This window comes from Ascaphus truei, unplaced genomic scaffold, assembly GCF_040206685.1.
Source record: "Ascaphus truei isolate aAscTru1 unplaced genomic scaffold, aAscTru1.hap1 HAP1_SCAFFOLD_372, whole genome shotgun sequence".
Lineage (NCBI taxonomy): Eukaryota > Metazoa > Chordata > Amphibia > Anura > Ascaphidae > Ascaphus > Ascaphus truei.
The window spans coordinates 279,086-304,112 of NW_027456703.1; the positions used below are offsets into that span (position 1 = coordinate 279,086).

At 46.9% G+C, this 25,027-nt stretch overlaps 1 protein-coding gene across 1 annotated transcript; it reads right to left on the minus strand.

Annotated features, from left to right (window-relative positions):
- Positions 1–3,496: 3,496 nt before the first annotated feature.
- Positions 3,497–8,298, minus strand: LOC142483856 (uncharacterized). The gene is given in 3 exon segments (XM_075583776.1): positions 3,497–3,784; positions 3,786–4,686; positions 8,277–8,298. Coding segments are annotated over 3 exon segments (978 nt in total). The 3' UTR covers positions 3,497–3,729.
- Between the last annotated feature and the right edge of the window lie 16,729 nt (positions 8,299–25,027).

Here is a 25,027-nt window from a genome sequence, read left to right on the forward strand (position 1 = left end):
GTTCTGCCTGCGGTCCCGGTTCTCTTGGTCCTCCAGACCGTCCCGGAGGGAGTGAATCTCATGTCCCAGGCGAATTATCTCGTCGTCAGCCTCTGACTGATGTTGGAGGGCTTCATCAAGCCTAGCTTCCAGGGTTGTGGTTCGTTCTTGCAGGCCCTGAATGTCATGCTTTATCTCAGCCACTGCCTCTTTAATATTCGCCTCCAATGATCTTTGGAGCTTAGCATGTAGCTCCTCGAGAAACTCCTTTGTGATTCTTGCGTCTGGTGATGGAGGGGTCTCAGCGGGGCTCGCCGGGCTAGTGAGGCCTTGTGTGCCTCGTGCACTGGATGTCTGGGGGCCATCTTGCCTCCTGCCTCCCGTCTCAGCAGATTGTTTAGCGGGGGTAAAGAACCTTCCAACCCCTTGGGGCTGTTGATTTTTTCCCCTATTTGCCATCCCTGCGGTTTCAGAGAGAGATTCTGTGCTTTTTGGGGTGTTTTTGGCCGGGTTAGAAGGTATAAAATTGGTAATTATACAGAGGGGTCTCCAGAGCTCTCCCTTTACCCGTCTGTCCTGGATGACGTCATAGACACGCCCCCAATTTATCTCAATTTATAGATTATTATTTACAGCCACTTGTAGCGAAGTTAGATTCACATTTAAAGGACACTACACAAGTCTTGCAAATCTTGCGTGAGATTGATTGGAGGTCTAGTTATGTATGGGTAACAGGTCATGTCACATCCCTGTATACAATAATAGACCATCAACAGGGATGTGAGACCATCCGAAGGGAGTTCGAGGAAGACAACACCTTATCCTCTGCCCTTAAGGCCTTCTTAATGGATGGGATTAGATTTATATTAACACACAATTATTTTTGTTATAATTTACAGTATTATTTGCAGATATGTGGTACCGCCATGGGCACGAGGTTTGCCCCAAGTTATGCGAACCTTTTTATGGGGCAATGGGAGAAGGAGGCCATTTGGAACAACTGCCCATTTGGTGCAAACCTCGTGCTATGGCGGCGCTACATAGATGACGTTATTTTTATTTGGGATGGGGAACTGGATTTATTAGATCAATTCATTTTGTACCTTAATGACAATAACAGAAATTTGAAACTAATTTGCCAATATGATAAAACCACCATTAACTTTTTGGATTTAAATATTAGTATTGTTGATGACCACATTCATACACAAACATTTTTTAAGCCTGTACAGGCCAACAATTATGTTATGGCCAACAGCCATCACAATCCGCAATGGATTAGGAATATTCCGAAAGGACAATTCATCCGACTTAGGCGCAACTGCTCCAGGTTGGAATCTTTTGTAGAGCAGGCGGATGAACTCAAAAATAAGTTTCTAGATCGGAATTATCCCATAGACGAACTAGAGAATACTATCTCTTTAGTTCAAGATATGGACAGGAATAAACTCCTGGAATATAAGGACAAAGGGGACAGCCAAGGGAAAAATAATATTTCCTTTATAACACAATATAACGCTATGGCCCCCAAAATAAGGAATATTTTTGCCAAACATTGGCCTATATTGTTACAGGATGCAACTTTGTCACAGATACTAACACCACAGCCATCTATTGTTTTTAAGAAAGCTGGTAACTTTAGGAACAAACTGGCACCTAGTTACCCTTTAAACCAAGGTGAAATAAAAATGAACATCAATCAGGTTAAAAATGGGTTTAAACCATGCAGTAAATGTATAGCCTGTAAGTACAGCTGTTGTAGCACAGAATTCAAATCTAATGTCACCGCCAAAAACTACAAAATCATGTCACATATTTCATGTAAGTCGGAGTTTGTCATTTATATGTTGCAGTGTCCTTGTGGCCTGCAATATGTGGGTCGCACTGGTCGTACGTTTCAAAGACGTATATATGAACATATCTACAACATCAAAAAGGGTTTAACATCACACAGTGTGTCCCACCACTTTTTGGTACATCATGGCAAAAATCCAAAGGGCCTTATCTGTTAACCTATTGAATTGTGTACACCCAATTGGAGAGGTGGTAATAACATTCAACACATCAATAGGAGGGAGGCCTTTTGGATCTATGAACTTAAGACTCTATCCCCATATGGGCACAATATTGATTTTGAATTGGGCTCCTTTTTAGGTAGATGAAATGGCTCAAACAAACATTAGTTAAATGCAACCATTACTTAATGGATGACACCTTATCCATTTGACTCTGTACCAGCAGTAGCATACTAAGTGGCTTAAGCAGGTTTGTTTATCCTTTGGCCACAATTTGGCATTTTGGTATATATCAATGCCTATTATATTACATCTGGCCTCAATTTTGGAATATATGGTTATCAGTTGATATCTGAATGTTTTTAATGTTGTTTAATGTATTGTATGTGTATTATGTTGTTAGAGACGTAGTGATTTGATATTAATGACATGCAGGCTATACAGCCTAATTGGGCAATTAATTTTTAATTGGTTAGGGTATATGTACATGTCATTCAGTGTCAGTCTTTGTAGCCCCTGAGGAAGTGGAGTAACATCCACAAAACGCGTAGGGCAGGTGACACAGTCACTTTGAGCTTGGTATTGGACTTTTTGGGACACTTGGTCACATTTGAGCCCCATTGCAGCCGTTAGTTCTTGGCATACAGGACGCTTGTACTGTCCCTTTTAGGGCACGTGCACACTCGCGTGCACGCACGCTGAGACAGCCTGTGTAACCGGAGGAGGAAGTGAGGAGAGCAGCCTCACGTGGAGGAGAGCTGTGAGCCCCACAAGCAGGCCTCCAACACTGCCACTGTTCCTGTTAACCCCTGGAGGGAGAATCAGCACGAGAGTCACGGTGCAGCAGGAATTACATCTCTGCAAAGACATCAGCAGCAGCCGGAAGACTCTTTGTTGCATTGCCTGTATTTGCCTTGCTGCTTGTAAGTAGGGCTCTGATTTTTCAAATCTGGATGACCAGCGGTGTTCTCATTTGTCCAAACCATTTTATGGCATAGTTCTTTTTCTTTAATAAATAGTTTTTATAGTCACTAGGAGTCTCTATGTTATATGTGCAGTGTGTGTATTAGTGTAGACCTGTTTTAACCCTACAGTGTTGCACTATGATCTGTGTCTGTTTGTGTTTTTTCCCCTATATGGCCTGTCAAGCAAGTGTGCTGATCCCCTGAGGAGTACAGGATTATCCAATGAACTTTTGGCGCCAGGTTTTTCTTTGATTTCACTTTCACTTTCTCTGTCAGTACTGACAGTATTACTAGGCAGCCTTTATATATATATATATATATATATATTTTGCAATTGTCACACTGGTGTTTTAGTCTTTAGCGCTTGTGCACATTTTTTCTTTTTCTTTTTCACATTTTTGCTATATAAATAAAGACATACAATACAATACATTAGAAGTCGCCGGCGGCGGAGTGTCCATCTGCGACCGAACATCGGTGGCCAATAGGTAGCGGCAAAACTATTCCGATTCATAGCCAAGTGAGGCTACAGACCGCTTCAGCATAATCCCACATTTTATTAGAACCAACAGCATGGAAATATAAAACAAGAACATTTTCCTTTAAATATAAGAATGATACAAATAACCTGTTATAACTTAAAAGTTATAACTTAATCCTTTTAAAATGCTCGTTTTATGCACCATAAAGTCACTTTGCATTGTTATTCAGCGTAACACAGGTACTGTGCTCTTGTGCACATATGCGAGCGTCTTATTCGCTGGTTATCCCTAAACATGCCTGGCTTTAGAGATAGGTCTCTCCCCTGTATGTGTCCTCTTGTGTGTCCAGGCTGGATAACTGACTAAATCCCTTCCCACATTCATGCTGTCTCTCCCCTGTGTGTGCCCTCTTGTGTGTGTTCAGGCTGGATAACCGACTAAATCCCTTCCCACATTCCCCACATACATGCGGTCTCTCCCCTGTGTGTATCCTCTTGTGTCTGATTAGGCTGGATAAGGTACTAAATCCCTTCCCACATTCCCCACATACATACGGTCTCTCCCCTGTGTGTGTCCTCTTGTGTTTGATTAGGCTGGATAAGGTACTAAATCCCTTCCCACATTCCCCACATACATGTGGTCTCTCCCCTGTGTGTGTCCTCTTGTGTGTGTCCAGGCTGGATAACTGACTAAATCCCTTCCCACATTCCCCACATACATGCGGTCTCTCCCCTGTGTGTGTCCTCTTGTGTATATTCAGGTGGGATAACTGACTAAATCCCTTCCCACATTCCCCACATACATGCGGTCTCTCCCCTGTGTGTGTCCTCTTGTGTGTGTCCAGGCTGGATAACTGACTAAATCCCTTACCACAGTCCCCACATACATGTGGTCTCTCCCCTGTGTGTGTCCTCTTGTGTACAATTAGGCTGGATAAGTCACTAAATCCCTTCCCACATTCCCCACATACATGCGGTCTCTCCCCTGTGTGTGTCCTCTTGTGTGTGTTCAGGCTGGATAACCGACTAAATCCCTTCCCACATTCCCCACATACATGCGGTCTCTCCCCTGTGTGTGTCATCTTGTGTGTGTCCAGGCTGGATAACTGACTAAATTCCTTTCCACATTCCCCAAATACATGCGGTCTCTCCCCTGTGTGTGTGTGTGTCCTCTTGTGTAGGTTCTGGTCTGATAACCAAGTCAGATTCTTCCCACTTGATCCAAGATCTTTTCCTGTGGCACCTTCTTATTCAAAAGAATATATATTAGAAGCAGTTACATTATTTATTAATTGCCTTGACTGGTTGAAAGTTGCATTTTCTCTCATATTTATTGGAACGTTGCAAGATAGTTCTGTCCTCCATATACTCATTTGGGTGTTTGAACTTCAGATGTTTGAGAAGGTAATCCTGACTGCTAAAAGCAACCTTGCATTGTTGGCATGGGTGGATTATCGGTGCTATCGGAACTAGACAAGAGACAAAAAAGTCACAGTTACACAAACTGTCTTACAGAAGGTCATGCAGGAGAGGTAAATTGGAATATCACAAACAGTTTTATTAATTATTTAGAAAATGTTTTACCAGGAAGTAATACAGTAAGAGTTACTTCTCGCTTTCAAGTATGTCCTGGACATAGTTAATATGACAAATAATACATGGTTACAAATACAGTTACATAAATGAACAGGGTATACAGTATATACAATACAGTGCATGCACAGTTAGAGAAGATGTATATTATAGGCTTATGTAACAGTTACAGACCAGATAAAAATGTGAGACAGCCTTAGTTTTGAAAGAACTTAAACTGGTAGTGGATGTGAGAGTCTCCGGTAGGTTGTTCCAGTTTTGGGGTGCACGGTAAGAGGAGGAGCGGCCGGATACTTTGTTGAGCCTTGGGACCATGAACAGTCTTTTGGAGTCAGATCTCAGATGATAAGTGCTGCATGTGGTAGGTGTGAGGAGCTTGTTAGATAGGTGGGTAGCTTGCCCAGAAAGTATTTGAAGGCAAGACAGGAAAGGTGAACTTTGCGCCTAGACTCGAGTGATGACCAATCTAGTTCTCTGAGCATTTCGCAGTGATGTGTGTTGTAGTTGCATTGGAGAACAAAACGACAAATTGAATTGTAGAGGGTGCCAAGTTTGCCAAGGTGGGTTTGGGGTGCCGAGCCATATACTATATCTCCATAGTCGATAATTGGCATTAGCATCTGCTGTGCAATACGCTTTCTGACCAGCAGGCTTAGGGAGGATTTGTTCCTGTAAAGTACACCTAGTTTGGCATAGGTTTTGGATGTCAGGGCATCAATGTGCATTCATCAATGTGCATTCCGAATGTTAAGTGGGAGTCAAACCATATGCCCAGGTATTTAAAACTAGTAACAGGAGTTAGGGTGGTGTTAGCGTTGGTTCTGATCTGGAGCTCAGTCACTGGAAGCTTTAAAAATTTAGTCTTGGTCCCAAATACCATTGTTACAGTCTTGTCAGTGTTTAAAAACAGTTTGTTTTGGGAAATCCAGTTTTCGAGTCTCAAAAAGTCAGACTGAAGTACGTGTTCAAGGTCGGAGAGGCTATGGCTGTGTGCATATAAGATTGTGTCATCTGCACACATATGTATTGAAGCTTCCTTACAAGCTGTGGGAAGATCATTGATGAACACTGAGAAGAGTAGGGGCCCCAAAACAGAGCCTTGCGGGACTCCACAGGTGATATCCAGGGGGTTGGAGTTAGAGCCTGAGATGGACACATGTTGGGATCTACCTGATAGGTAGGACTGAAACCAGTTTAAAGCATGCTTCCCTATTCCAGAGCTCTGGAGTTTGTTAAGCAGGATAGCATGATCAACAGTATCAAAAGCCTTTGCAAAATCTAGGAATATTGCACCAGTGAGTTGACCACGTTCCATTCCACACTGGATTTCATTGCAAACTTTTAGCAGGGTAGTTACGGTAGAGTGTTTGGGGCGAAAGCCAGATTGGAATTGGCTAGGGAAATTTGTCTTGGTATAGTAATCGCTTAGTTGGGAGTGGACACATTTTTCCATGACTTTGGATAGGATTGGGAGAAGAGAGATTGGCCTGTAGTTTGAGACAGTGTTTTTGTCCCCACTTTTCAGTTCAGGATGAAAGAAAACTGTAGATGTACATTGTACAAAGGAAGGGTTTAGCACAACATGTGCAGCATTAGGGCCGGGAGAGCACATGTAGTGGATCAAACATTTAAAGTGAATCAAAATATTTAAAGATTTAAAAAAAAAAATTTACTTGCTGGAAAACACCAATGAAAGTGGCAGAAATCTTGTCAAATCCTTTGATACATAAAAAAGGTGGGGGGGGGGGGCGGGGGGTGTAAAGAATCCTTTGGGATTGACCATGGATCTATTGACACCACTCGTTTTCATATTTTTTTTTATAAATTACCAATTAAAGGTTTTATTGTATCTAACTCAGTACACACCACTGTAAGTGCATTCGAAAGGGATTCTTTCCCCCCCCCCCTTTTTTTTTTTAATGTTATACGCTTATTATCCCTATTGCACCTCAGTTTATATCTACACTTACTAGGCTGATGCGGGAGTACCTTTTCCCTACCCCCTCCCCCTTCTGTCCCATAGTACCAAATCCTTTGATAGATACCAAATTGATAGATTCAGTTGTGAAGGTATAATTAAAAAATGTTTGTACAATGAATAGAATACGTGTCTCAGTAGAAGCTCAGATATTTATCACCGGATGTGACCATTTCCACACCATGTACCAGGTCTCTAATAGTTATAGGATGACCCAACTTTCTGCTAAATCTCCATTGTTAAATCAGGAACCATATGCCCAATTATTGTATTTCACATCACAGATGTTAATTATTTAATGCAGATTTTTATTAAGGATTTTTTTTAGGGAACAAGGAGTCTGTACTTGTGCTATGACATACATGCATACATACATACATACATACATACATACATACATACATACATACATAATGGTGGTGGTGGGGGCAATCAGGGCCGGCGCAAGGGTTTTATGCTCCCTAGGCGAAACCTAAAATTTGCGCCCCAGATAAATCAAATAATAAAATAAAACAGTGGCACTTGCCTGTGCCTGCAGCCCTGCTTCTTCAGAATCCAGCGTCAAATCACACAGCAGACGTCACCAACGTGACGACACACGGCGTATCGTTACCATGGTAATATAACTTCATGACATCCTTTCACCATCACGGCTGCCATTGCAGCAAGACGCCATGTGACGTCGGTTGTGACATCCGAGGCGTCATTTGTGACGTCCTAGGCAACAACTTGATGTGTTGGTGGCCCTTGAGGACTGGAGTTGGCCACCCCTGAACTAGTTAGTGACCATCTTGTGCACGATTGAAACTTGGTAGTCACACAGTCAGGGCCGGTATGATGGCAGAGCCATCAGTGCCACGCCGTTACGACATCGGACCTCCATTTAGTGAGCGCATAACTTTTTGACACCACTGTTTGGGAACAATTTAAATTCCTAAATTCACTCCTCATCCTCTCCCTCCACCCATATATTTCTCCCCCCCTCACTCACTCCCCCTTCTTCTCTTACACCCCACCTCACACTCCCTCCTCATCCTCTCCCTCCACCCACATATTTCTCCCCCATCACTCACTCCCCCTCCCTCTATTACACCCCCACCTCTCACTCCCTCCTCATCCTCTCCCTCCACCCATTTATTTATCTCCCCCTCACTCATTCCCCACTTTCTCTTACACCACCTCTCCGCACCCCAACCGCTCCTCCCTCCCTGTTACACCCCCACCTCCCCCTCCATCTTTTACACCCACACCTCTCCCCCTCTTACCTTTGGCCGTCACGGTTGCCATTGCAACAAGACGCCATGTGACGTCGGTTTGCTCGAAGCAGGGCGGCAGAATGTAGGTGGCCGTTCTGCGCCCCGAGGACACCACCTATGTTCGCCTAATGGACGGGCCGGCCCTGGGGGCGATGCAAACAAAAACAATGCCCAATTGTGTAATTTGATTAAAAAAAGGAATGCGATTCCCTCCCTTTAAGGTGACGCCCCAGCACCCAAGAAAGGGCATTCATCACATGGTGTATGTACCAACTCCCTTCATTACCTTAGCGGTTAGCCACTGAGGTAATGAAGGGGAGTTATTAATGTATTTTAATATTGTTAATGTGTTTATTTATTACTGGTGTAGCCCTGGTTTTGGGCTATTATTCTGTCCTCCTCCTGCGCAGTTATCCCTGGTAAGGGCAGGTTTGCCAGGAGTAATCATGGGTTTTCCCCACACCCATGCTGTGCAGTGAGGCAGTGAAGATAGTGTCATCAGGCTCTGTGTCCAATCACAGTGACACAGGGGTGGTGCCTATTGGAACTACTTATTACATAGAATTTCCTGAATTTAGTAGTTCCTCTCCCCCTCGAGAGAGGATAGTCTTCCCCAGTGAGCTGCCAGGGCTCTGGCAGGCTTTGTGGCCCTCCCTCTGGGAGAGGTGGGAGGCTATTCCTTTTACTCCACCAGGGAGCAAGAGAACAGCAAGGACAGCTTCTAGGGCCCTGACTAGGAGTGATTGTCCAGGGACTTCCTTTGGGTGACAACCCACTGATGTGCGGCTGAGTGACCTGGCTGCAAGATGGGCAGTCTGCCTGATGGAGAAAAAGTATATCCTTGATATAGAAACCTTCTTGCCTGAGCCTGGAATCATTCAGGGAAAAGTTATAGATAGAAGTTCTCCTTCAGAGATTCCTCCCTACCATTCTGGGGATCTGTTGGAGATGGAGGCTCTGTACCAGAAAGTATTACTCAGCTCTACCTCAAAAGCCTGTCCTGATATCATCCCCCATACCACCGCGGGAGACTCAGGGCCCCCTGTTGCCAGCAGGTTTGCACCATCTTAGACACAGTAACCAGGACACCATTTTCCCTAGGGTACCCGACATGAGATTGGAAGGGGGGGGGGGAAACAGGGTTACATTTGGAGGCGCTCCTGAGATGATATGTGTAAGATCAACAGGACAGGCTTTCAGCGAAGCAAAGCTGATAGAGACATGTATGCTTCCAAGGCAAGTGCTGAGGAAGGAAGGGATTCTAGGGGTAGTCAGGAGCATGCACACTCGCAAAGCACACCCCAGATGCCCCTCAATAAGGGTGAGATAGATCTGGAGACAGGGCAATAGCTGTTGTAGAGTCACCTTGAGGCAGATAGTTGTATGATACCTAAGGGGGTAGCCTGGTTAACTTGGGTCAGGAACTTCTGGTAGGATCTGCACTATGTGTAGCCAACAGTAGGTGATGTTCTAAGTGCTTCAGGGAAGATCCTAACTGCTTCTAGCCAGTAACCAGACTATTTACCACAGAGCACTTGTATTGGTCTGCAATAGTTTGCAGTATGCTGCATGAGAGTTTTGTCTAGCCTGAGGTATACCTAAGTTACACCATGGCAGAGGTACATACACTGCAGATACATTAGGAGAAGCATGCCCTTACCCCATCAGAAGGGCTGCGCTAAAAGCTGGAATACTTTATTTCACCAAGATGGCGACTGCCCAGCTAGGGAGCACCATGCGTGAAAGAAGTGAATTTAAGATGGCGGCTATGTTTGATGTTGCACTGCGCGGTGCAGAAAAGCCAAAATGGCAGTTCGCGCCAAGCCTGAGTAGCGCACATGTGTACAAGCGGGCTGCAAGGAAAGTATTTGCAGGAAATTGGCCGGGTCTGGCGCGAAAGTCAGAAGCCCCCTTGCATGGGAAGTGACGCGAAAGCAGAAGCTGCGCACCCCTGTACTGTGACTGGCTCAGAAGCTAGTCTGAGTCCTGACGTGCAGCTGAGTGACCCTCCTCTAATCTCCACCAGAGGGAGGGGTCACCACGAGAGCCAACCAGAGCACGCTACACTGAGTGAAGGAGGAGCCGGATGTGAGCTTCCCCACCTTCAGTTGCACAGAGCTGGCGAGCAAGAAAGACTGAATTGTCGAGTTCCCATGCTGACACAAGCTACTACTGCGAGCAATATGGCTGACTTCCATATCAACCCCTATCAGCTTCCAGGAGGCCTCCTGGTGGTAGAGGCGGGGGGGCAGAGAAGACTTCCGTTGCTGGTGTCTCCAATGCAGACTACCGGGAGGAGAGTTTGTTTGCGAAGGTACCCGGGCGCCATCTCTGTTACCGGGAGGAGAGATCAGCACTATGATCAGCACAGATGTCCGCAGTGCGGAATTCATTATTTGTGGCCTGTGGAGTCACTTCTACCTGTCGCTGCCCCGCCGGCTGGCTCTCCAGCGACGTTGACTGAGGTGGACAACACTGAGACATCCGCGGTCTCAAGCCCGTCTATATCACCGAGTGTCCGGGTTCCAGAAACGGATTCCGGAGCAGACCCGGTGTCGGCTGGAGATCGAATTGGAAAAGGTGAATGACCCGGGAGAATGGGGATCACTTTTGATGGTGGTGCCAGAGAGGGACCGTGTCGCGGTCTCTGCCTCCAGTGAGAATATGGAGCCCCGCTGTCGTTCCCCTACGGAAATACCCTTGCCAGCTTCATCGGATGACGAGCATGGTAGCAGCTCATCGGTGGTGATGTCCCTACCGGCGGACCACTACAGCGGTGCTGCAACGAAACAGGAGACACTTACCGGTGACATCGAGCCACTGAGTATCGAAATTTCCCGACAGCAAGCACTGGTGCGGCCTGAACCGCGGAAGAGCCCCACGGCCGTGGCGACTGCCAGTGTGTCGGAGGAGCGATCCAAGATGGTGCCAGAGGACAACGAGGCCATCGCAAGCAAGCGGAGCGGTGAGATATCACTGTACTCCCGACAGGCGATGATGGAGGAAGCCGTAGAGGGTCACCAGACCGAGGCCTACGTTCAGCAGAAACTCAACTGAATATCCGGTGCAGCGTTCAGTGGAGGAGGAACTTCCGGTGCGGGACCTGGACGACACAACATCGCGAGATGATGACGTAATTTCCGGTCCTGTCAGCAGAATGGACCGGAAGTACTCACCTGTTGCACCGATGAGCACCAGTCTGTCACATGAAGAAATGGACAGATATATGAAGGCCGTGCTAGGTCAAGGGAAGAGAAGGCCGGGTGAGTCTGATCCACCCAAAACCCCCACCGGTTGCGGCATAGCCCGACTTAGAGACTTTTACAAAGACAGTGACACTTCTCCGCCCCCACTGCCCAGTGCCAAAGCTCCTGCCCCGTGTCTCTCGGGGTCCCGAGCGAGCCAAGGGGGGTCTGGGGTACATCTGTGGAATGCCCTGTTTCATCCAAGGACTGGGGTGAATGTGTAACCTCTGATGAGGGATCGTGGAGGGAAGTGGTACAGTACGTGAAGCCTCCGTGATGAACCACTCACTGTTCATCCCACAACCACTGTTTTTAAACATATGGTTAGGGGGAAAGCCAAACGTTCCTATACACAAGCATATTCCAGTGGAACATCTGGGGTATCTTCATGTGGAGACACCGAAGGGTCTGTGTCTTCGTTAGAGGTAAAGGAGCATAGTACTAAATGGTGGGTGCCTTTGTTTGAAAGATACTCCGCGTTCCTTGACCGCACTGTTTATTTTTTTTTTTTTCAACTTTCAATTGTTATTTGTGGATATCAAATATACAGAATCTCACCTCCCATAAGCGTAAGTAATCGACAATCCACTTTTAACAATCGTCAAAGGCATCAGCAACAAACGAGCAACAAACATGAAAACATGACAAGACGTACCAGACTCACCAGACTGGGGGGGGGACACAAGGGGTGATGGTAGGAAGGGGGGGGAGTGATCCTGCAAACTTCTGGAGATGGAACTGCCCGTATCGGGGTGAAGGCGTCCCGCTATTTTTGAGCCTGTCGCGCAGCGAACTTGTCGGGTGGACCTACCTAATAAATTCCTATGTCATTGTCCAGTCTGTCCCATCCAAGGAGAACGCATTTGCTATTATTAGTGCAAAATTGTAGCAGCGTCCACCCCTGAGGTGTTGGGTTGGGCTAACCACGGGTCCCAGACTTTCAGAAATTTAGTGCCAGAGTCGTTGACGCAGCTCGTCAACTGTTCCATCTGGCAAACGTGCCAAATTCGATTCCTAATTTTGGGGATGATTGGGATCTCATTCCGCTTCCATACAGCTGCGATCTCGCACCGGGTGGCGGTCGCGAAGTGCATGACCAATTTGTGTGTCGTTCTAGACATGTCCTGGGGCCGCCTGCCCACGAGGAACAGCCACGGGTCCAGGGGGATCTCTAACTCGAGAATCCTTTGCAGCCAGTCCCTAATAGCTTCCCAAATCGGGACCACTCTCGGGCAAGACCACAGCATATGGTTGAGGTCAGCGATCTCTCCGCACTGTTTGGGGCAGAGCGGGGAGTATCCTCTGACAAATTTAGCTAATTTAGCAGGGGTATGGTACCACCGCATAAGGACTTTATATGCGTTCTCCTTTAACGTGACACATATTGAGCTTTTGGCGGCTGTCTGCAATATGTGGTCCCATTCCTCGTCCTCTAGACTGTCCCCTAGCTCTGTCTCCCACTGTCGCATGTATCTCAGTCGGGGGTTGTCTACCGTGGCTGGACAGACTACCTCCCTGTACATCCGGGATGTCAGTCCCCTCGTATCCGTGGGACTCGAACACAGTTGTTCAAAGTTAGTTCGTGCAGGACGAACGGGGAATTTGTTATAGAATGCCCTGACCTGGAGGAATCTAAATAATTCAGTATTTGGTAGGTTTGATTCCTCTTTAAGCCAATCGAACATCTTGATAGATTTCGTACCCTCCAGGTCTTTCAAGTGATTATACCCTGCTTGTGTCCATTTTATGAATTTATCGCCCGACAGCCCCGGAGCAAAATCCGGATTACCCCATAAGGGGGTCATTAGTGATTGTGGTGATGTGAGGTTGGCTTTAAATTTAGAGGACTCCCAGACCGCTAGTGAGTTCGCTATAGCGCAGAGCGGCATCCCAATGCCTTTTTTGCATTGTTTTGGTAACCAGATCAAGTCATGTAGCGCCACCGGCGTACAACATTGTCGTTCTAATTCTGTCCATCTTCTCTTTGTGGGGTCCGCGTGCCACTGAATAATTTGGCTTAATTGTGCCGCTTTGTAGTACGCCATCAAGCAAGGTACCGCGAGTCCTCCTTTTACTACTGGTTTTGTCAGTAGACTTTTTGCGATTCGTGGGCGTTTTTTGTTCCAAATAAATTGGATGATGTGGGCCTGAAGAGCTTGGATCTCAGACTTAACTAAAGGAATTGGTAGGGCCTGAAACAGATATAGCATCTTGGGCAGTAAGTTCATCTTTACACTATTAATCCTGCCAAACCAAGATATCCCATAGCCCGCCCAAGCCCTGAGATCCTCCCTCAGCCTCCCCATCATCTTGGGGAAATTTGTTTTATATAGGGTATTGTAGTCCCTAGTGATATATACCCCTAGATATTTGATTGCGGAGGACTGCCACTTAAAATTAAAGTTAAGTTCTAATAATTTTTCCGTTGGTTTAGGCAGGTTGATATTGAGCGCCTCCGACTTTGCCTGGTTCATTTTGAACCCTGAGACCATGCTGAAGACTCCCAAGATCTCGAAGACATTAGGCAGGGAAGTAAGCGGCCTAGAGAGAGTTAAAATCACGTCGTCTGCGTATAACGCAGCATTGTGGTGTTGCTCCCCCGCTTGAATGCCTGTTATATTGGGGCATAACCTAATGTGGGCCGCGAGGGGTTCAATACAGAGGGCGAATAGTAATGGAGACAACGGGCATCCCTGCCGGGTCCCACTCCGTATATTAAATAGCTCTGATGGGAAACCCTGGTGTCTAACTCTCGCTGTGGGTCCTGAATATAGGGCTAGTATCGCCTCTAAGAGGCGACCTCCGAACTCAAACGCCCCCAGCGTCTCTCGCAGATAGGACCAATCGATGCGGTCAAATGCCTTTTCAACGTCCAGGCTCAACACCATTGACGGTAAATTTTTCTTTTTCGCCAGATCTATCAAGTCTATTATCCGTCTGGTGTTGTCCGCCGCCTGTCTGCCTGCGATAAAGCCTACTTGATCCGGGTGAATCAGCCCGGGAAGGACACTACCCACCCTGTTTGCTAGAAGTTTGGAGAAAATTTTTATGTCCGAATTAATCAGGGAGATTGGCCGGTAGCTCTTGTAGTCTGCCGGGTCCTTGCCGGGTTTGTGGATCACTGAGATAGACGCCTGGAGCATCTGAGCCGGGAAGGGCTCCCCATCTAATATCCCGTTAAATAATTTCAGTAGCTGTGGGGCCAGGATTTTGCAGAATTTCTTATAATACAAATTAGAATAGCCATCCGGGCCTGGGGCCTTGGCTGATTTGAGGGACTTAATTACCTCTGTAATCTCTTCCAGGGTGAAATCACCCCGTAGGGCCTCTCTCTCGTCCCTGCCCAGGGTCGGGAGTTTTGCCTCAGACAGGAACCTTTCCAAGGTATCTGCTGTTTTCCGATTATGGTTAACCTTATCCCCGTCATATAGTGTAGCATAGTATTTTCTGAATGCTTCCACTATCTGTCTCGGGTCGGAGGTAAGGTCACCCTGTTGTGTTTTGATGGCCGTTATCCGAAAATTTGGAAGCTTGTTTCGGAGCTTGTTGGCTAGTAGAGTATCTGGCTTGTTGGCTTTTTCGTAAAATCTACGCTTGGACCATGCTAACTCCTTTTCGGCCTGGGAGGATAACACTAGGTTAAGGGCCGCCCTCGTATCAATCAATTCTTGCCATGTGTTTTGGTTCTTATTAACGGAGTGCTGTGCAGTGAGGAGTGTTAGCTTCGCCTGCAGCGCCTATATTTTGGAAGCCTTTTCCCTTTTTCGCTTACCAGCTATGTTCATAAGGACTCCCCTGAGAGTAGCCTTATGGGCTTCCCAGAGCGTGGCTTGCGACTGAACGCTTCCCGTGTTTTCTCTAAAGAAATCTCGTATCCGTTCTCTTATCTCCCTTTCAGTTGCGGGGGCTTTGAGAAGCTCGTTGAGCTTCCAGTTTGCTCCGGGTCTGTCTAGCCCTATTAATGTGCACCTCAGCTCTATAGGTGCGTGGTCGGACCACGAGATTTCGTGAATCTCTGTGTGGCCAACCACTGGGACCACTCTGTTTGATACTAGGAGGTAGTCTATTTGGCTGTATCTGTTGTGGGGGTGCGAATAAAACGTATATTCCCGGGCAACTGGGTGTTGTTCTCTCCAAACATCTGACAACTGACATTCTTGGAGGCCGTTACGTATGGTTAGTAGGTCCTGTCTGTGGGCTGTGTTAATTTGTGTGCATCTGTCCAGGTCAGGGTCTAAGGTGCGGTTCAGGTCTCCCGCGAGGAAGATACTTCCCTGCGCGACTTTGTGTAACTTACTGAAGAACTGTTCGAAAAAAATTGTGTTTTGCTCACACGAAGCGTAGATGGACGCCAATGTTACCGGTTGGCCTTGTATTGTGCCTGTCAAGAGTAGGAAGCTCCCTTCTAAGTCAGTGTTGTTTGTCTATAGTGAGAGCAAGTCTGTTATGTGTAATAATTGCCACTCCCCGTTTTTTGACATCTGCGGAAGCTAAATAGTATGATCTGTAACTTTTATCCATGAATTTGGGGTGGTTTAAGCGGGAGAAATGTGTTTCTTGCAAGAAAATGATGTCGGCTTTCCGACGGTTATATTCCCTGAAAGCAATTCTGCGTTTTGTGGGGCTATTAAACCCTTTCACGTTATGTGAAAGCATTACTATCTCGTTACTCATCTGGACTGTATGGAGTGGTGACTCTGCGTATCGAGCTTTGTCCCGGTTGGGATCTTCTCGCCAACTGGATCTGTCGTCGTCTGGCCTCTCGCCGCTCCTCCTCCAGTTTTGTGGGGTCTGTAGGCGAAGGCAAAGGGGGGCTGACACAATTGGGGGGGGGAGGGTAACGTGTAGACAAACATAAAAACAAATGTTAGCACAGTGGTCACATGACCTCGGCACCAGTACCGCGGTCCTGTGATCCTAGCCCCTGGGTAAACGGCGGGGGAGAACTGACGCGCTCCCTCTTGGCGCCCCCCCCTTCCATACCGCCCACCCCTCCCAGGGGACTTTGTCGGGGACCTTGGATGTTGTCCAAGTAGGTCCCGACATGGAGATCATACGGAAGTCAGGGCGGGCCCGAACTCCACCACCCCTCCCCGCTCCGATAAGTCTTCATATACTTAACGGAAAACGTCAACTTTCAGCTGCTCTAAACTTCTACTCTATATCTTGTATTTCCTCGCCCGGGGCATGCCGCCTCTGTTGTTTGTGGGAGACTCTATGGGCCAATCCTCTCGCCGTGCCCCACTGTGGACGCTTCACTATCCCATGTCCCAAGGCCCTCGTATGCTCTGCAGACCCTCATATGCCACCTCAATTGAAAGGGTCAGCCTACTGTATTCCTCTCTGGAGTGACCTCTGAGCCGGGCTCCCTTGGGGAAAGTGGTGTATGATGACCATGGGGTTATCGACCTTTATCGGGTTGCCTCCTCATATGTATTACTCTCTATAGCCTCCTGTCTCTCCTTCTCCCGTTTCCTAGCGTCCTCCTAACCCCTGCTATATTCTGTAACTCTTTCTGACCCCCTCTGGCAGTCTCCTCTTACCTACTATCCTCTCTGCTTGCGATGCTTAACTTATTATCCCCTGTTTTCTGCATCTAGGTCCCAGCATTCACTATTCCCGTCCCTCATCTCGCATGTCTCGCATCCCCGTCCCCTTCGAAGCCCTGTCTTCTTTCCCCTCTTAACTTGCCAAACCCCCTCCAATGACAACCCGCCTGTTCCTGGTCTATTTCTCCCTCTGCCTTTCCTAATCTTCTTACTCTGTTGCTCTCTTAACTCCGTCATCTCTGCTTACTTGTCTTATTCACTTACTGTCTCCTTCTGCATACTTTCCCTCTTCTTTCTCCCTACCTACCGCCCCTTCTACACTTGCTTACCTTCCTTCTCCTCTGACCTCCCCCCTGTCCCTCCTTCCTACCTCCCCCCTGCTGCTGGTCCCCTGTATCCCCCCCGCTCTAGCCTTCCCTCATATCATGCTCACTTCCCCCTTCCTGTCTCACGTCTCCTCTTCCTGCCCCTCTCTGATTATCCTCCTGTTCCGCCTGTGTCCCCCTTCTATTCTTGTCTCGTGCTCCCCCCTCTCCTGTTGTTATAGTGCCCAGTCCCGTTCTTCCTGCCGCTCTCGGGGTCGCTCGTCTTCGTTGATGTCTTCAGGAGTGCTGGCGTCCGGCCCTGTGGTCTGCTGTGGTATTGGGGTTGCTCATGCCGTCCCCATCTGCCGCTGGTGTGACAACCTCTCTGCCGACGATCCGGGGGGGTCTCCGGCGGATCCTCTGGCTGTAGGGGGGAGCCCGCCAGCTCCGTGTCTTCCTTGATGTGTCTCGCCGGGGCATGTCCGTCTTGCTTCCGCCCCATCCAAGATGGCCGCCCCTAGGTCCGCCCCTTCCGCTGACGTCTTTCCCCTGGCCGCAATTTTGGAGTAGGCTGTCCCCAGGAGAAGACGTGTCTGCAGCCGCTCCCCTCAACTGGACAGCATTCCCGCTTGGTGAGCCCTTCCCGCCTACCTCCCTTTCGCGTTCTGCGGGTCACGCTGGAGGCTTCCTCCACTCCGTCTTGGCCGCCATGCGGGGACCACGAGGTGAGAATTTTTTTTCCTTTTTTCCCCCCCTTTTGCAGGTCTGCCGCTCATGGGGATACTGTTAGGCTTGTTCTCAGTGAGAGTCCGCTGGTTCAGGGGGAGTCTATATATAGAGTTCTGCATAGTCTCTTATGCGGCCGTGCAGCTTGGGCAACTTGAACTTAAACTTAGCTTAACTTAACTTAAGAGTTCTGAATTTTTCAGCCAACCGGGCTAGGTATAGAGGGCCTTAGTCCTGGGCAGCTCCCCCTCTGGCCATACTCCCCACCGTGGTCCACGAGGGACCCGGGGCGGATTCCTCCGCCTCCCCAGTCGTGGCACTGGGCCCCGTGCTCAGGCCTAGTTTCTGTAGGAACTTCGGTCCTTCTTCTGGGGATTTTAATTGTATCGGGCGGCCATTACGCAGGACCAGGAGACCAAAGGGAAAGGTCCAACGGTAATGGACCGCTTTTTCCCTCAGGACCCTTGTGATAGGCCATAGGTCTCTCCGACGGGCCAGGGTGGTAGGAGAAAGATCCTGGAACACTGTGATCCTGGCTCCCTCAAAGTCCATGGAGGGTGTATTACGGGAGCACTTCAGCACCTCTTCTCTTGTGCGGTAATAGTGTAGGCGCACTATTATATCCCTTGGGGGGTCCGAGGGTTGGGGCTTGGATCTGAGTGCCCGATGGCACTGGTCTATATGTAGCAGCTCTGCAGAGGACTCCGGGCATATGTGTTGTAGCCATCTTCCTACAAAATCTTCACAGTCCCCTATAGATTCGGGGATCCCCCGGAGGCGCACGTTGTTGCGGCGGTCCCGGTTTTCGGCATCCTCCTGCCGATCACGGAGCTCATTTATCTGCGCTTGTAAGTCCCCCGTGTTCTTTGTGTTTTTCTGAGTCACCTTAACGTTTGCGTCCACCCGCACCTCCAGATCTTGGATCCGGGTCCCCAGGCCTCCCACCTCCTTGGCCAAAGCTCGAATCTCTGCCTGTAAGACCCCTTGTATAGCCGCTCAATGTCGCAGCATCGGACCAGCAGGAGCCCCTGATCACTCGGCTCTCCTTCCCCCTCTGATTCAGAGCCCGTGCGGGAGGCGGGGGCCATTGCTGCCGGTGCCCTGCGGGATCTCCCCTCTCCAAAGTATTCAGGGAGACCCTTCTTGCCGGGGGTCTTTGCTGCCTTTTTCGACATCCTGGGGTTAGTGCTCGGTGCTGAATGTAAATTTAGTTTGTTCCGTTTATTTTCATCCGTTTTTTACTTAAAACTGTCAGAGCGGGGCATGGAGCAACAGAGTCACACAGCCATGCAGTCTGACCTCGCGTATGTGCTCTCCGCACTGTTTATTTTAATGCGGGATGACATAGTGGACCATTGGTGGGATTTAGGTACCTACTCCACTGAGGAAACCAAAGATGAGCTCACTAGAAGGTGGGAAGAAATCAACCAGGGTATTGTAATCCCTAAGGGACCCTCAATCCTCTATGATGAAATAACTCCGGAGGAACCCTTGTGCTGGGTACTGCCAGGCAAGGCTGGAAATAGACAGCTGACTCGAGTGAGTAGGGCAGAGAGCCATAGTTGCCCGGTACAAGCAGTCTCACAGATTTGAGTATCCATATGTACCGGAACCTATAATGCAGGAGATAGAGGAGCAACGGGAGACCTGGTCAAGGGAAGCGGTTGAGGACTACCCGACATGAGATTGAGGGGGGGGGGGTGGAAACAGGGTTACACTGGGTTACCATTTATTGGGTTAAATGTGCATGCAATGTCTTGTATATAATGTAACCGTGACATTTGCTCAAATGAGATAAGAGTAGGTAATCACCACGACTATTAAGGTTATGGTGGGTAAAAAAAGTGACTAAAACCCTCCTCATTTGAGCAAATGTCAGCGAGCCAACCTCACACTGATGATACCCATCAAGGTTGAAACATGTATGTGAGTGGGTTAACTGACTTTGCATCTCCCAAGACCTTGCTTAAAAGCTGTGTTTAAAGCAGCATGCATTGACTAAGGGTTGCTCATGTAATGTGAGCATGAGATAAAAGGTGGCACTGTGTGCTCATTTGCATGTCATTTCCCAGAATCCCTTGCTGCAGTGGAAGTGCTGTTTGCTGGGTGATAATGGTGAAAGACAGGGTTGCAGACCTGTCTAAGACATGCAAATGAATATACAGGAATATTTACAGTTGCTTTATGCTTTACTGTGGAGGGTTTTAGTCACTTTTTTTTACCCACCATAACCTTAATAGTCGTGGTATATATATATATATCTCCAATAAAGAATATCACTTGAGAGCACATTCACATGTCTTAGACACGTCTGCACCCCTGCCTTTCAACCATTATCACCTCGCATAAAGTGCTCCCACTGCAGCAAGGGATTCTGGGAGATGACATGCAAATGAGCATACGTGTCACCTTTTGCCTGGAATATCCATTCACATGGAGCCCATTTAAGCTGATGTATCGCCGTTCACACAGCTTTTAAACACAGCATGGGACTAGCAAAGCAAGTTTAAACCACTCACAGACATGTTTCAACCTTGATGGGTATCATCAGTGTGAGGTTGGTATAAACTTGCTTTGAAATATTTCTAGGCTGGGTAGGTTTACCATACATTTTAAGTTAAATAGTCTAAATATGTTTGGTCATATTTCCCTCCTTTTTTATTTTCAAGCGTACTCTTGCTTTTTATTGTCATATATTGTGTCTATTGGCATCATTGTGTTTGTTTAAATCTGTTCAGTCACCTAGCTCTTCCTTGCTTAATTAATAAATGTTCCTGTTTTTTATTGCTTTACAGGATTGCGCCTTTTTTCTTTCTTCCAATTAATTAGGATAGGCATATCCCCATTAGGGCTGCATCCTGTAGCTCATTTCACCTGGGTCAGTATATTCATTAGTCACCTATTTACTCACTTATAATATTTCATTTGTGCTAGTCATAGCGCTGATTTCTTTTTGAGATGGATATATAGATAGATAGAGATGGAGAGATAGATAGATAGAGATACAGATAGAGATGGATAGAGATAGAGATGGATAGAGCGATAGATAGAGATAGATAGAGAGATATAGAGAGATAGCTAGAGATGGAGATACAGTAGATAGATAGAGATAGCAAATAGCTCTGAATAGCAAACCTGTCAAATTGAACGGGAAGTGCTCAAATAGCTGGAGTCTTTCAAAAGTGTGATTCCAGGCTGCAGCAGCGCGACGTCAGTTTCAGCAGCCAATCAATGCATTGGATGCTGAAAGTGAACAGACTCAGCAGCTCCCCGCAGGCGCACACACACACACACACACACAAATTATGCTTTTGTTTTGTTTTTTACACTGCTCCCCACACTCTCAGGTCCCCGCTCTCAGGGTAGGAGGCTGAGCGCGTCACGTGGGGGCGTGGTGTGTCGGATCATTCCGTCTGCTTGGGATGTTCACACATCGTCCAGCAGACGGAGACGCGCGCTGGCGCATGCAGCCACGTGGCGCCGTGTATCGCTCTGTGTGCTCAAGGCCTAAGGGCTCACTCTCACACCGCGCTACACGACGTGCACGCGCATGACGTCACAGACTCCTGGCGGCCAATGGTAGTGTTCAGTGTTGAAACTATAATTAATATTTTTATAATAATATTTGGATCCACATTGACCAATAGGGGAGGATCACATAGCGAACTCAACACTCCTACACTTGCACACTTCATCCCCTAAAGGATATACATTACCCTATACCATCATTCAAACTATATTTGTCCTAAAAGTGATTGGTTAATAATACATCTCCGGATATGTATGTCGGGGGTCTATCCTACATATTTGGTCAATAACATATCATCTGATATATATGTCTTAGGTCCCACATCCAATACCTACCTGGATATTTTGCCTTACATCACATTAGCATTAATTTAATATTCTACACCTTATTAGGCGTCTCTAATATGAAAATACATTAGGAGTTAAAAATTAAATTAAATCCACTCCATTTTGGTCCAATCGGATCACGGACTTTGGCCCCGCCCTGATTATCCGGCTGAAAGTTACACCCCTTCCACTAGGAGAGTATAAAAGATACAAGGGAGATCAGGGACTTTTAACTCCTTTCCCTGAAGCACGGTATACGCGTGAAACGTACGTCGGGTTACGTGAGACGTCACCCATGTGACGTCATCAGAAGTGGCGACATCTCCCTGCTCAGGAGAACCAACAGGCTTGTATCGGCGGTTTCCCCTGCTCTTCACATGTGATCCGCTGTGATCAAATCTCCCACACACCCATGCTGACATTGTGCATGTGATTCATGTCTTGGTTATCTCTTGATTGGTGTCTCTCAGTACCAACGTGGCTTGTGCTTCTTGGTTTGATACTGATACAACAGTTACTTTTTATCACCAGAATAAGCTAATAGCCACATAATAGGATCATCAGAGAATAATTGTACCATTGATGTTTCCACTTTTCAGCGCATTAACCCTTGAATTAAATTTATGATGAAGATATATGGTGTTTACGTATTTACCCTTTGAAAGAATATATATACCACTGTGTACACCTATTAGGTGTTGTGACGCATCAATGATTTGTGTGCACTAGTTTCCTTCTTAGGTATTGGGTATACAGCGGTTGATATGATTGATAGGTATATCACAATACAGATATACATTGGGGATATCCATACTTATATACTCTACTGTGAATTATTCGGGCAACCTTTTATGCCACATACAGTATTTTCAGTAGTTCGCCAGTCTTGAGCAGATACTATTAGGGTGATATTTTATGTCAGTCAGTTTAGGCTCCATACTAATCCATGACCAATTGGTGTGGATATAGCCTCCTGCATACCACTTATTATGGGGATTTTACGATGTTATATATGGGTTTTTAATATTGTGATTATGAAATAAAACTTTATTATTTTTACTGATCTTCCCGGTTCTCAAAGGGTCAATAGACTGATTTACAGCAATAATCTGTTAGACTGAATACAGTCTCTATACTATTATCCAGCAATGAGTGCTTGAAAAAGGAATATCTTTCCTGCTCTGTCTTAGATCAACCTCTGTAATAATACACTCGTGGTTCCCAGGACATGTGGGGAAAAGAAGGTAAAACAACAAACCACAAAGGAGGGCGGTTAGGATGGATTCACATGAGAGCTGATGCTGATTGCTATTAGACAGAAGGACACTCACACAGACTGTAGATCCCTGGGAAAGGAGAAGCTCCCGGTTATGCAAACGCCCATAGATATGTAGCATGGACAGGATTTTCGCCCTTAGACTCCACAAGCCTCTCCCCCGAGTCTCCAGGCGTTGGTGTGGGGTCCGTCTCGGCGTAAGAGATGTCAGCAGGCGTCGTCAGCGGGGGATTCGCCTGGGCTCGTGCAAAGGCCTGGTTACTCCCTTCACTGTCTCCCTGCCACAGCTCCGCTCCTGCGCATGTGCACCGGCTTAGAGCCAAGTAGAGCTATTTCCTTCTAGCTACGGTGGCCTGCAGTGTCCAAGTTTAGTCAGACGCGTTTCGGCTTTGCCTCCTCAGTGACGTACTTTCAGCAGGATAACAGTATATATAGCAATCTTGATTACATCAATTACTTACACATGTGAGGTAGTAAATGTAACATACCCTACAGAGCATCACACGGCCTTTATAACATTTTCCTATGGCTTCATCTTGATATCTGTACAGTGGAAAACATAAAAACTCTGTTACGAAATGTATAAATGCCATATTTTGGCCAAAAGGAGATAAATATAAAATGTGCAGATAAAATAATTGGATATACAGAGACGCCTAAGAGGGAAAAAGAGCTTCAGATTTAGATAAATGCACCAACTTCAATATCAACATTTAACCCGTTGGGTGCCAGAGTCTGGAGAGTGAAAATCCAAAAGGATTCTCTCATAGACATTTTTTGGATAAAATCACCCCCCCCCACCATTCTGACTTAACCCGTTTAATACCCCAGAACCTTAAACATGCTGGGTCTTTATTATGTTTTAACAACGCGCTGGAGGACCCCTTTTTTCCCTAATTGATATTGTTTGGAGGACTTTTAATCACCTCTATGAACTCTGGCAGTGGGACTTCACTATATATTGGACTGAATATCTGCTCTGGAATCAACATACGGTTGGCGCTACTATACCCCCTTTTATTCCCTACTTGAAACTACCATTGGCTGCAGAGCGCGGTGTCGCCGCTGCTGCAGTCGCGGGAGTCTTTTGAATCTGTGATTCCTGGCTGCAGAAGCGTGACGTCAGTTTCAGCAGCCAATCTCACACCGTGCACCCCAAAACTGGAGCAACCTACCGGAGACTCTCACATCCAGCATCAGTCAAACTAAACCTCTTAGATTGTAAGCTCTTCGGGGCAGGGATTTCCTTTCCCATTGTCTGATTTTTGCTGCACTTACTGTATTTTTAAAATTCCCTATACTGTATTCTTTGTGAAGCGCTGAGTACACTTTTGGCGCTATATAAATAAAGACATACAATACTAAGGCAGTCACATTTTAATATGGTCTGTACCTGTTTCATAAGCCTATAATATATATATATATTTTTTTATTTTATTTAACTGTGCATGCAATGTCTTGTATGTAATGTATACCCTGTTCATTTATGTAACTGTATGTGTAACCATGTATTATTTGTCATCATAACCCTGTGCCCAGGACATACTTGAAAACGAGAGGTAACTCTCAATGTATCACTGCCTGGTAACACATTTATAAATAAATCAATCAATGTCCAGACGTTTACATTGAGTGGCTGCTGAATGTGAGACTCCGCAGTGAAACCGAAGGGACGGGGGAACGGGAGGGACATGGTGAACGGAGGGACGCGGGGGGGGGGGGACACGGAGGAACGACACCCCCCGGTCCCCGCTGCACACCCCCCACAGGGGTCTGAGAGGTGTACAAGCGGCATGGCAGCAGC